The sequence below is a fragment of the Crinia signifera genome, chromosome 3 (assembly GCF_055691185.1).
Source record: "Crinia signifera chromosome 3, ASM5569118v1, whole genome shotgun sequence".
NCBI classification, from domain to species: domain Eukaryota; kingdom Metazoa; phylum Chordata; class Amphibia; order Anura; family Myobatrachidae; genus Crinia; species Crinia signifera.
Genome location: NC_139219.1, coordinates 71,043,461 through 71,057,164, shown reverse-complemented (window position 1 = coordinate 71,057,164; position 13,704 = coordinate 71,043,461). Strand labels below are relative to the sequence as shown.

Here is a 13,704-nt window from a genome sequence, read left to right as displayed (position 1 = left end):
ATGCTGGGGTGCCTTAAGGACTGCAGAAAAACAAAAGTCCTGAGCCCTAAGGAACAAGACCTGATATTATACTGCACAGATGGTAGATGTATGTGCTGTTTAGGTGCGTACACACGTACAGATTTTCTGTCTGATCTATCTGGTGGGAACAAAAACCTGGAAATGTATGGGAACATATGACAATCAAAAATTTCCACCCAAATGTAGGAAAACAGAAAAGAAATATATACTTTGATAAATTTGTTATATCAGAACGATTAAACAATTTGTCTGACTGATCACTGTCTGTTTTCAAGTGTTTGGGAACAATTTTTTGATTGTCAGTTGCTCCCATACAGTTCCAGGGTTTTTGTTCCCACCAGATAGATCAGACAGAAAATCTGTACGTGTGTACTCACCTTTATAGATCTTGTTGGACGTTTCTAGCATTGCTGTCTATTGGCTTTCAGCTTCCCTTCTGCTGCTGAGGAGCCCTTGTCCTGATTGCTTGTATATGTCACAATAATTGATGTAGTATTTGGATGCCTGTCTATTTCTTATCTTGCTACACAGCTACTAGAAGCCAACACCAAGCTGACGCTGGTGCAATCCCAGCATGTGCGAGAGGTCCAGCAGATAAAGGAGAAGATGGATAGTACAGTGCCTAGGGAGCAGGCCTCTCACTTACAGAACAGACTGTTAGAAGAACAGGAGAAAGTACAACAGCTACATGAGAAACTGAGGTTTCATGCTGAGCAGACCAACCGGCAGCTGGCTATGCAGCGGGTACGGCACCGTCCGTATGATGTAGAGATGTTTGTGGTGTTTAGAACAAATATTCCACAATTTCTGAAAGCCTCTTTTTCTTAAATAAAACTACTGGATAGCCATGGGGAATCCATACCATGAACCATCCTGCAATTCTGCACATTGCTGCAATACTTCTTGCCCTGGTGGGACTACCAGGAAAAATGAAGTGTAAAACAGCTGCACACAAAAGCAGACCGTATTTACATTGCAGAGAAATAATATCAATGTATTTGCTACCCTTCCATAGCAATGTGTTTTGTTCCAGATACAAATGACTTCCTTTTCTGCTTTACTGTATATGGCTTATACTGTAGACTGTAAGCTCTACCAGGGCAGAAGCTGCTGTTGGGGATGTATTTTCATTTATGTGGTGGTGGTGTTTTATATAAGTTGATTTAATGTTCTATGCTTTTATTTCTAAACTCTTTCTTTAAGGAACTCACAAAAAAAATGGCAAAACTTTTTTAAGTTCATGTTCTGCTTGTAATTGTCATTTAACATACAATATTGTTGTAGGAGGAACATGAGAAGCTTCTGCGGCGGATGGAAGAGCGAATGCAGGATGTGGAAATGAATCTGAAGAATGTGCGAGTGATGCTGCAGGAAAAAGTGGATCAGTTAAAGGAGCAGGTGAGTGCAGTGGGAGGTACAGCGTTTGGTGAGCAGGGGAGTGCAGTGGGAGGTACAGCGTTTGGTGAGCAGGGGAGTGCAGTGGGAGGTACACTGTAGTGAGCAGGCGAGTGCTGTGGGAGGTACACTGTAGTGAGCAGGGGAGTGCTGTGGGAGGTACACTGTAGTGAGCAGGCGAGTGCTGTGGGAGGTACACTGTAGTGAGCAGGCGAGTGCTGTGGGAGGTACACTGTAGTGAGCAGGCGAGTGCTGTGGGAGGTACACTGTAGTGAGCAGGCGAGTACTGTGGGGGTACACTGTAGTGAGCAGGGGAGTGCTGTGAGATATACAGCATGTGGTGAGCAGGGGAGTACACTGGGAGGTACAGCATGTGGTGAGCAGGAAAGTGCACTGGGAGGTACAGCATGTGGTGAGCAGGGAAGTGCAGTGGGATGTACAGGATGTGGTGAGCAGGGGAGTGCAGTGGGAGGTACACTGTGGTGAGCAGGGGAGTGCAGTGGGATGTACAGCATGTGGTGAGCAGGGGAGTGCACTGGGAGGTACAGCATGTGGTGAGCAGGGGAGTGCACTGGGAGGTATAGCATGTGGTGAGCAGGAAAGTGCACTGGGAGGTACAGCATGTGGTGAGCAGGGGAAAGCAGTGGGATGTACAGCATGTGGTGAGCAGGGGAGTGCAGTGGGAGGTACACTGTGGTGAGCAGGGGAGTGCACTGGGAGGTACAGCATGTGGTGAGCAGGGGAGTGCAGTGGGAAGTACAGCATGTGGTGAGCAGGGGAATGCAGTGGGAGGTACACTGTGGTGAGCAGGGGAGTCCAGTGAGAGGTACACTGTGGTGAGCAGGGGAGTCCAGTGAGAGGTACACTGTAGTGAGCAGGGGAGTGCTGTGAGATATACAGCATGTGGTGAGCAGGGGAGTGCAGTGGGAGGTACACTGTAGTGAGCAGGAAAGTGCACTTGGAGGTACAGCATGTGGTGAGCAGGAAAGTGCACTTGGAGGTACAGCATGTGGTGAGCAGGGGAGTGCAGTGGGAGGTACACTGTGGTGAGCAGGGGAGTGCAGTGGGATGTACAGCATGTGGTGAGCAGGGGGAGTGCAATTCTCTACTGCCTCCCAAGAAGCATGGAAGGCAGATACCCACAACCAAATCAGCCCAGATCCAAAGACCCCTAGACTTGGCGGGCCCTTGGGCAGCTGCTCATTGAGCCCATACGTGAAGATGGCTCTGCCCTCTGTGCACCTCAGGGTTAGTTTTTTGGTACTTGGCCATTGCAGCATGGTACAATGTAATATTGCTCTGTGCAGATTTCCTTGCTGTGCACTCTGAAGCTGCTTCTTCCTTTTTAGTATTTTGTATTTGAGACAATGTTTGCCTGGAGCCATCATGGGGACATGAAGAGGTAATGGCTGTGTGAGGTGGAGTCATGCTGAGGGAGGGTGTTATGTGGTGGACATTTCTGGAGAGTCACATGGCATGTGTGCACCTCAATGTCCCCTAGAGAGGATCTGCATAAAGCGTGACTTCCTCACAGGGAAACGTTCGGCTCAGAGATCACTTTTGCAGAGAACCTCAAAGACCGACTTAAACAGTTGTCCAGCCATCATCAATTTGCATAAACCACCATAAGTATTTTGGGCCAGGTTTGTGCTGGGAACGTGACTTATGCTTCATGTATATGAATTACTCTAAAGCCATGCTTCATGTATATGAATTACTCTAAAGCCCTGTACACACAGGGGGATATATCGCCGAGCAATATATCGCTTAGTGACCAGAGATGGTCGCTAATGAAAAAGAAACTGCTGGGGAAGCCCGGCAGTGGAAATCAGCTGGTCGCAGGAGCATGTTCCTGCGATCAGCGATCACTACGGGGGAGAATACGGGAGCGCGCACGCGGCGATATATTGCCGGTGTACACTCCCATCACGGGCAATATGGTCGCTCAGCAAAACACAAAAGCGCCCCGGTGTGTACACAGCCTAACACTATTCTTGGTGCGTTGAGGGTGCAGCAACATTTCTCCTACTCTTAAATAGTTCTATCAATCCTCGGAATCTGTAATACAGCGTCAGCTTCTCATTTGTTCAAGTTACCTTATCATTCATATCATCAGAGTGTTCTTAATCCTGTCCATATACATTCCTATTTGACATGTCCCATAGACAGAAATCCTCAAATGATCAATACTGACATATCCTGAGTCACAGGTCTTCTGGCGGTAGTGGGGATGCTGGGGTTGGTATTGGATATTTATAGCTTTATTTGCATGTTTTTATGCCAATGTTTTGATTCCAATAGAATCTTTATCAAGGCTTCTTCATATGCATAGTTGCTGCTGGCATGCTGTATTCACAGAACGGCCAGATGGTAGTGTGTACTCCTGATTGTGCACTCCCACTGGTCATACACAATACATTCTGGTTATCAGTGCTACACGGCCAATCAGAAGATGATGCTATTATGCTGAATGTAGCATGACATGGTACGTCACGCCATAGTACCACTGCACCGTGTACACACAGCGTGACATGTCAGCCGGTGGTTCACAAAAAAAAGGTTGATATATAACAAGCGCTAATTAGAAGTTTTGCAGCTAGTACATCCCCCAGAGACCATCAAACCTCTGGACAGACAGACAAACAATTACAGAAACCAAAATTGTGGGAATAACCAGCGCAGATCTGAAGCTTGCTTGTGACCCCGGAGAGCAGGTGGTGTGATCAGAAGGCTTATAGGACAACACTTTTTAATCCTCTCTTGAGTGCACGTAGCTGTTTATTTTAACCCTTGGTGGGATCAGTCCGATGAAATATTTTTTCAGGGACCAACACTTACTTTAACTTTCTCACCCGAGTAGATCAAAAGGTATCTTTAAAACATTCCCGGCTAGGGTGGCAATCAGCAAACGGTAACAAAGTAACGATAACTTCCTTTATTATTCAATCACGCAGTGACACTGCTGCTTATGCTGACACACCGGAGTCAGCGCGTCCATCTGCGCGTGGTCTCAAGCCATTCAGATTGTAAGCTTGCGAGCAGGGCCCTCCTACATTTTGACTGTCTGTAAATACCGTTTTGATGTATCAGTGTCTCCTTTGTAAAGCGCAACGGAATATGCTGCGCTATATAAGAAACTGTTAATAAATAAAATAAATAAATTCAGCTTACCTTTCGGTGTGTCTGCAGCACGTTGGGACGGTGAGGACTGGTTGTTCCATCAGGCTGGACTCCCCCTTGTCAGTGGACCTGTCTTTTTTTAATGTGTGTTTGTGGATTTAAATAAAACTTTTATTCTACTACTGATGTGTGTTTAAAGAAACTGCTACGGGCATGTGTGATTGAATAATAAAGGAAGTTCTCATACCTTTTTTACCGTTTGATGATTGCCACCCTAGCCGGGAATGTTTAAACGTACCTTTTGATGTACTCGGGTGAGAAAGTTGCAGTAAGTGTTGGTCTCTGAAAAAATATTTCATCTGACTGATCCCACCAAGAGCCGGAGGTTCAGCTAGGAACACATTGATTGGTACTTTATGGGCAGGTATACGTCAGAACAATAAACCCGACATTTTTGAAACACAGCCTGTATCATGGCATTTATAAGCTATTTGGTTTGTACTTTCTCTCTCCAAGCAATCTCCCCTTTATGTGTCGAGCGTATTTCACATTTACATGAATTTTAGCCGCAGTAAGTACCAGTATCCACTTCATATTCACCTTTCTTGACTGTCCTGGTGGTTTATGCTACAAGTATAATACATTTATTGTATTTTATATATGACCTATTTTCATATTAACACTCAAATAATTTTTTATATTTTATCGAATATCTTTGTCCTTCCAGATTGATTGGTTCCGCTTTGCACTTCTTCTCATCTCAGTTCTTTCCTATTGATGACTTTCCATTCATGTCTTTGTACAGCTGGAGAAGAATATGAAATCAGACCTGCTTCTGAAGGACCTGTATGTGGAGAATGCCCAGCTGATGAAAGCTCTGCAGGTGACTGAGCAGCGGCAGAAGAGCGCAGAGAAAAAGAACTACCTCCTGGAGGACAAGATTGCTGCACTCAACAAAGTGATCAGGAAGATTGCACCGGCGTCTCTGGCTGTCTGATTATGTAGCTGCACTATATATGGTCGTTAGGTCAACATGGGCTTAGGTCAACACAAGCATTAGGTCGACATTAGTAAAGTTGACAGTCAAAAGGTCGTCATGGGGATTTCACATTTTTCTAGTTGACCGGCGCTATTTCATGCCATCCACTAGGGCGTGGAGGGGAGAATATAATAGTGTGCCAAGGGCAGCTAGGCACCGTGCCCGGAGCGCGGTGCACCGTTAGTGTCCATGTCGACATTCAGGACAAAAAAAAACATGAAAAACCCAAAAACCTATGTCGACCTAAGCCCATGTTGTCCTTTTCAGGGGTTGACCTTCAGTGGTCGACCCAATACATGTCAACCGTAGCTGTGTCAACCCAATACCCACTGAGACACTGACCTGACGAGCACCAGCACTGCTGTTCTTTGCAGCAAGAGCATGAAGTAATGCAGGAACATGCGGATTCTACTAATTGTTTCAAATATATAGGGAAAAAATAATGAATCACATGACTATCACAGATAATGTAACGCCATCTACTTAGTGGTCTCCATCTAGGTGAACATTTATTTCTGAACTACCCCTGAGCTGTATTTACTGATATAGTAAAGGCCAGAGCCTCTTTCCTTTCTGCCTTTAGGGTGCAGATTGTTCTGCTGATGTGATAAATTGACTCAGAAACAAGGTCTAGAGCAACAGCCATAATGCACTGCAGGGGAGATCACTGATCAATCCTACTACTTGTTCACAAGCATACAGTCCTCTGCAGTGTGCTGACCATGGTGTACAGCTGTGTGCATTATTACAATAGGGAATCTTAGCAACTCGAGGGGCTGCTAGGAACAATAAGCAAAGATACATTGCTACTGTACATGCCTTCTGGCTGTTCCTGAGGAACATGGCAGAGTACTGTATGGTCCCCTGGAGATTTGCGCTGTCTGCTCTGCTATTGAGGCTAAGAAAGCACTGGTACATGTACAATATGTAGGTGTCTGGCTTCTCCATTGCCCAGGTTCCAACCATATTGGTTGCTGAGGGCCTTGCTGAATTCTGACTCCTGCATCTAACTACATTTTTATTACTGTATTTTAAGCAGCTGGTACTGCACAATGTGATGTAGTGTAACTGTGTTGTACAACATTATTTTAGGTTTTGTATTACCTAATATCAGATCATCTGCAAGGACAATTGTAAAGCGGAGCTATCATTGCTGAGGAAAATCTTAATAACAATAGAATTTTCATGTGTAGTAGTACTGATGCTGGCTACCTGTAGCAAGGGGGAGACGGTGTTGGGGTGATTTTATTGGGGTGCTCTCTGCATAACGGGTGACCCGGGTTTAATGTGAAAGCATCGGACCTGGGTCGTTACTGGCTCAGACCTATCTTTGCGATCTGAAAGGTGCATATGTATTCATTACAACGCATGGTCCAAGTCGGTGGTTCCTAAGCTGGGTGTCTTGGGTCATTTCAAAGTACTTATGGTCATTGTGATAGACAAACAGAAGTACATCCTGCCCCTCACTATAACAGACTAGGTCTAGACCAGGCATGTCCAAACTATGGCCCTCCAGCTGTTGTGAAACTCCCATCATGCATTGCCACTGTTTTGCTATAAGGGAGTGCTAAAACTATGGCAAGGCATGCTGGGATGTGTGGTTTTACAACAGCTGGAGGGTCACAGTTTGGACATGCCTGGTCTAGGCTGACCTAGAAACACAATTTGCTTGACACTTTGGACCTAGGGTTGCTCACTGTATGCTCTGGGGTACTGTGACTGAAAGAAGTTTAGGATTACTGTGCGAAGTGTACTTATTGGCACATATTGGTTGCAGGTGTTTCACAGGCACAATGGTAGTCACTATGGACTACTAATAGCTATGTCCTGTAACTAGTTATATACTAGAAGGTGATCTATCCATCCACCACAACAGGGAGAAAAGTGTTTGTTTGTAGCTGTGTGTATCATTGTGCTAGGTCGGAAGGTCTCACCATGGGTAATGGTTTATCCCACATAGGCCCTTATTCAGATCTGATCGCAGTACAAATTTGTTCTCAAAATGGGCAAAACCATGTGCACTGCAGGTGGGGCAGATGTAACATGTGCAGAGAGTTACATTTGTGTGAGTTATTTTGTTTCTGTACAGGGTAAATACTATTTTTACACTGCAATTTAGATTTCAGTTTCAAACACACCCCACCCAAATTTAACTCTCTCTATACATGTTACATCTGCCCCACCTGCAGTGCACATGGTTTTTCCCATTTTGAGAACAAATTTGTACTGCGATCAGATTTGAATGAGGGCCATAATTCCTACCTCAGCAGTGGGGAGTCAGCATCACTTCATATTCTGGCATAGACATTGCAAACATCCTAAAATATTCCACATTGGTCCAAAACACCCTCAATGCAAACAGCCGTAGACTAAAAGCTACGAGACAGAGGAGTGTCCAACCGGCAAATGATCTTCTAGTTTAGTAAAGGTTTTACTTTTACATTCCTTATTGTTGCCCTGACCAGGGCAATAGCCAGACTAGGCCCATATAAAGCTGATCACGCCTGTATAATGTCAGTGCATGCTGCACACCTGTTCTCCAAGCCTTGTGATTGCAGGGATCAGCCAACGTGCCCGGTATTCAATGTCTCCTTTATAGTTCGTTTTTAGTAACACTGGGGCAGATGTATTAAGCCTGCGAAGAGATAAACTGGAGAAAAAGTGGAAGGAGGTAACGCACCAGCCAATCAGCAGTGTTTGATATATGACCGTTGGAAGTTGATTGGCTGGTGAGCTATCTCCTTCCACTTTTTCTCTTCGCCAGGCTTAATACATCTGCCCCAATGCAACATACTAGCCGTTTGTCTTGAACCTTAGTGTCCGATTGGTTGCAGTGATACGTCGCAGATTGTGCAAATGTTGGCAAATACAAACTCTACATTTTATTAGAGGTTCGGCAAATAAGAAGTATACATTTCATAAGGTGAGGCTAAATTAATTGTTTCACTCGAAAATTGAAATTCTGTATCTGGCTACAGGGGTGTTCAGACGGTGCAATTTTGCTTGCATTTTGATTGGGATTAAATCACAAGGCGTTGTGTACACATTCGATGTAGATTATATAGTCTCGCCTGCACAGTCTATTTTTCTATTCAATTTCGTTGCCGCTGAAAACATTTTGATGTCCATTGAATTTTGATTCGATTTGGATTATAGAAGCAAAATGGAATGGAAAATAGACCAAATCAAACTCTGTGTATGGGGCACACCAATAGAGCAAATGGCCTTCCACACTTCTCCCAATCATTTCGTGGTTATGACATAAAACTAGGTACACACTGGGGCATGTGCTGTCCAGACGAATCGGACCGAAATATCGCTCAGTGTGTACGTCTCAATATAAACGTTCCCACAGTCACTTGTGACAAGGTCAGGTTTGATGTGCTGCACGTTAAACCTAGCAGCACCATGCATGTTAATGAAGGAGGAACGGTGATTGTTCGTTCTGTATTAACATCGCTCCAGTGTATAAGGATGAGCTGGCTTAATGGGGATGTTGAAATTACTCCCCATCACACCAGTGTGTACTCTGCTTAAGCAATTGAAGAGAACACATAAATACCAGCCTATTTCTTTCAAAATAATGAACTTGCTTTTCAGTAAAAGAATGCCACTTGCTCTTAACAGACGTGCTTTAGAATGTCACCAAATTCTAGGAAGGACATAAGATGATTGCTTCTGGTGCAGAAGAATTGGATCTAATTATGAGTTAAGCTAGATACACACTATACAACTGTTAGACCGATCTCCTGATAAATGGCCCATTTTTATTTTTTGTGTGTAGTGTTCTGACAAAATACCAATAAAATGGTAAAAAAACCTCAAACTTTGTTTGAACATCCAAACATTCAGAGGTTACATAAGATGTTGTCCAAAGGTCTTGAAATTGTGTAGTGAAGTCCCAGCAAGCCTTGTCACAGTTTTGCTATTAAAAAAAGCATGTTGGGACACGTAGATTAGCTACGTGTTGGGATGTGTATTAACAGCTGGAGAGCCACTGGTTGGCCAGACTTGCTGTAGTGTGTGGACATTGATCAAGCATAATTTTCAGGTTTACCACATCATGCTTGTAGGCGGAGATATGCAAATTACCGATACATGCATCTGAAAATTGTCAGATTGTTAATTAAATTGTAGAGTGTGTGCCTTCAATAAGGGACCTTCCACTGGATGAAAATGTGCTGTTGGACAATTGTGCTATTGCTGTAGTGTGTAGCTAACTTGACATGTAACTCCTATTCTGTATACATATTTTTCCATATACATGGGGAAATAAAAAGCCTGAGACATGTATACAGTATACCCTCCCCTCACCTGTATACACTTCTAACAGTTTAGGGTTTTTTAAAGAATGAAAACGTGTTCTCTGTAAAGAAGTGTCTAAAATGTCATTGTATGGAATCAAACATAGTTTGAAGGTCAATGTTAAATATAATGTACTATAATTATACTCTTGGACGATCCAGTGTACATCTGGTTTCATCTATGTACAGTTTTGTATATGAAATGTGTGTATATTTATACAGCACAGTACCAAAAAATAATGTACATTTTTTACATTCCTGTAAAAAAAAAAAATACAGAATGAAATTAACGAACAGAGTTTTTTTGTAATTATTTTAAGAATAAATGTGACATTAGCATACTTCCAATATGGCAAATCAGGCCTGTGGCATGGTTGTCATGGTAGAAGTGTCCATATCCTGATGTAAGTATTTAGCCTTTACACATTCCTAAATATTTAGCCCCACACAGTTGATACACCAGTGTGAACGGTGTGCCTCAGATGTAGTGCCTCCTTACCTCCCATGACCGTATCACTGAAGTAGTCATGGCTGGGAGGTATGTATTATTAGGGGGGCCTTAATGAGCTTTGTTTTTGTTGTATGGAATGGAGATGCCGTACTTGCAATTAAAAGTAACTTGCAAACAAAAAATTTGAAAATGAATTGTTAATAAATGTAGCACTGTTTCTCCTCTTTGCGGCAGCTGTCGTTTTTCCATGAAGTGGCAACAGAAACAAGCGATGTTGTTTTTTCTCTATTTTTTTGGACTTTCTGCTGAAATGTGGCTCAAAACTACCTCATATTTTCACACAAGTTCTAAAAGTAGATAGAGCAAAAGGAAAAAAAAAAAACTAATTTACTGAGGAGAAAGAGCAGATATCACACATCTCTGGGTTACAGATCTACAAAATTGATTACCTGTCTGGAAACCCAATTTCATCAATAATTTAAGAGTAGAAACTTGAAATGACTCAAAATACATGCAAAAGTGCACAAGCATGCAAAGGTTTCTGGGCTAAATGGTAGACAATGTCTAGGTTGACCACTAATGGCCAACAGAGTATGTTGACCATGTTTAGGTGGCAATCTGCTCAAAGTCGACAATGACTGGAGGTTGACACATGAAAAGGTCGAAGAGATTTTTTTCAGTTTTTAATGTTCATGTTGACATGGACACCGTATAAGTGTACTGCTGCGCTCGGCACACTATTATATTTCCACTCCATGTCCACTGGAATGGTAAAATATAAATCAAGTCGGTTGCTTGTCGACCTCTAGTATGTCAGACAATTTCAGATATTGACCTACTCACGGTCAGCCAGATACCATTCAAATAGCCCACTCAATGAGAGAGGAAGCAGGACCGGACAGAGCAGTCATGAGACAGGCGACAACAGATGTTTACTATAGAACTTCCATGATAGTGGGTTTTCTCTAGTCTAGGTGCTAAGAATCAACTAAAAGCAATTCTATTTCCAAACATTGAACCATTTGGACATGAGATATAGCTGGAAATATCTTCACACCAATGTACCAGTACCATGCACCAGTGTGATTAGGAATGGAACACACTAGTAATCTGGAACGTGTAAGCGATATAGCTGCCTGGTTTATTCTCTAATGAAGTTACACTAAAGACCACGGTTTATGGTTTATTAGCCATCTATTGTGAGGAGGATTTATACTGAAAGTATAGTCGCTTTTATGGATCCAGTCTCAAAGCACTGTATGCAATCACACAGAATATAACATGACAGGGCCATTCTATCAGGGTAGACGGCAATAGGTTTCCTTACTTAGGATAAGAATCTATGGCCGATTAGCATGTGCAATTATTACAGCTACAGGATGAATAGCTAACAAATACATCAGGTAACTAAACATATATTGGTACTCTTTACCTAGCACGGCGCCCATCGCGGGCATCGTATGCACTAAAGTAACGGGTGCGACGCGACCGACGCGATGCCCGTGATTTCCCATAGGGATCAATGTTAAATTTTTCAATGCCCGCAATTTTGCCATAGGAAACAATGTTTAATGGGCCACAGAGCCCAAATAGGCACCCTTAGCAGTGAAATGTCCCCCACAATTGTTAACGACACCCCACGATTAACGCGAACCCGAAGCGTGGCGAGCGCAGCGAGCCCGCGTCCTCCGACCTTTTCATACCCCCACTATCCACGTCGGCGTGGAGTTGAGAATAGAATAGTGTGGCGAGCGCAGCGAGCCCGAAGCGTGGCGACGCGGATACCTGTGAAGCCCGCGAAGGGCCGCGTTTACCTGTGAAGGTATCCGCGTCCCCAGGCTTGCTGCGCTCGCCACACTATTCTATTCTCAACTCCACGCCGACGTGGATAGTGGGGGTATGAAAAGGTCCGAGGACGCGTACCGCCGCCCCTCGCGGGCTTGCTGCGCTCGCCACGTTTCGGGTTCGCGTTGATCGTGGGGTGTGGTTAACAATTGTGGGGGACATTTCACTGCTCAGGGTGCCTATTTGGGCTCTGTGGCCCATTTAACATTGTTTCCTATGGCAAAATCGCGGGCATTGAGGCATTGAACTGAAAAATTGCGTCCATTGAAAAATTTAACATTGATCCCTATGGGAAATTGTGGGCATCGCGTCGGTCGCGTCGCACCCGTTACTGTAGTGCATGCGATGCCCGCGATTTTTTACACCCGATGACCGCGATGGACATTGTGGGCGCCGTGCTAGGTAAAGAGTACCCATATATTTAGTTTAAGCCAGTGGTTCCCAAACTGGGTGCCTCAGGATGTTTGCAAGGGTACCTTGGGACGGGGGTCCACAACCAAAACAAATTATTTATGCTCAATACATAAATGATGTATGCACTGGCAAAACCAGTGCTGATGGCAGCCAATCATAAACAGTATGAACATTTAAAACCACAGCTATGTTCCCCACCACATAAATGAACCTGAGGGTGACCGTAGCTGAACTGCCTGGCGTTGCCCGGAAAATCCTTGGGGGTTTTTTAATTTCCAAAATTGCTGTAAAATTTAATCTAATGCTGTGCCCAAGATTGTAATTTGTTAAAACCTCCACCATAATGTTAGAATGTGTTTGCATTGATACTCAATGACTGATCAATGAAATCACGTGTGGTGTTGTTGTTTGAAACACACCGCTCCTGACTTGATAGCTTGTGTGTGTTGATGAATTTCACATCCACTCCTGAGATTTAGCACCTACTGTATGATGCACTTATTTTATGTGTGTTTGTGTGTGGGGTGTGTATTTGTCCAATGTGTAAAGGTGCCCATAAATTGGGCCCATTTTGATGAATCGGGTCAGTTTGATGTCCTCTCAGGTCCAATGCGCGGTCCCTTGCCCATCGGACCTGAATCAGTGGTCAAACCTGCTGGCAGACCGACCTGGGACCTTCCTCCTGGAGGCGGGGAGCAAGGAAGCATATGATCTATCACAACAAATTGTGATGGATCGCATGCGTCCCTGCCGCCCTGGAAGGTCCCAGGGGGGAAAGGGTGGATGTGTGTATCTGTGCAATCTGTAAGTGTGTTAGGTGCGCTACGTATATATCTGTGTGCTGTTTGTTGTGTTACTGTATGTATGTATGTATGTGGTTGTGTGTATCCTTCCAATGTGAAGTGTGTGAGGTGTACTGTGTAAGAGTATGGTTATATGTATATCCCCAATTATTGAAAGCCTCCACCATAGAGTTAGAATGTATTTGCATTCATACACAATGACAGCAATGAAATCAGGGGCGGTGGTGTTCCTTGGTCATCTGTTTCCCAGATCATCAATCAAGGAAAATTGAACCTTGGCATTTTATACATTTCTAAGTGAAATTTCCCAAA

At 43.9% G+C, this 13,704-nt stretch overlaps 1 protein-coding gene across 5 annotated transcripts in view; it reads left to right on the top strand.

Annotated features, from left to right (window-relative positions):
* Positions 1-10,554, top strand: part of NINL (ninein like) — a 118,356-nt gene extending 107,802 nt beyond the window's left edge. For all 5 annotated transcript variants that reach the window (XM_083175975.1, XM_083175976.1, XM_083175977.1 and 2 more), the window contains 3 exons: positions 553-765; positions 1,306-1,419; positions 5,342-10,554. In XM_083175975.1, coding sequence (XP_083032101.1) covers positions 553-765; positions 1,306-1,419; positions 5,342-5,533 — 519 coding nt within the window. In that variant the 3' untranslated portion in view covers positions 5,534-10,554. The remainder of the gene's footprint in view (positions 1-552; positions 766-1,305; positions 1,420-5,341) is intronic.
* The last annotated feature ends 3,150 nt before the right edge of the window (positions 10,555-13,704 follow it).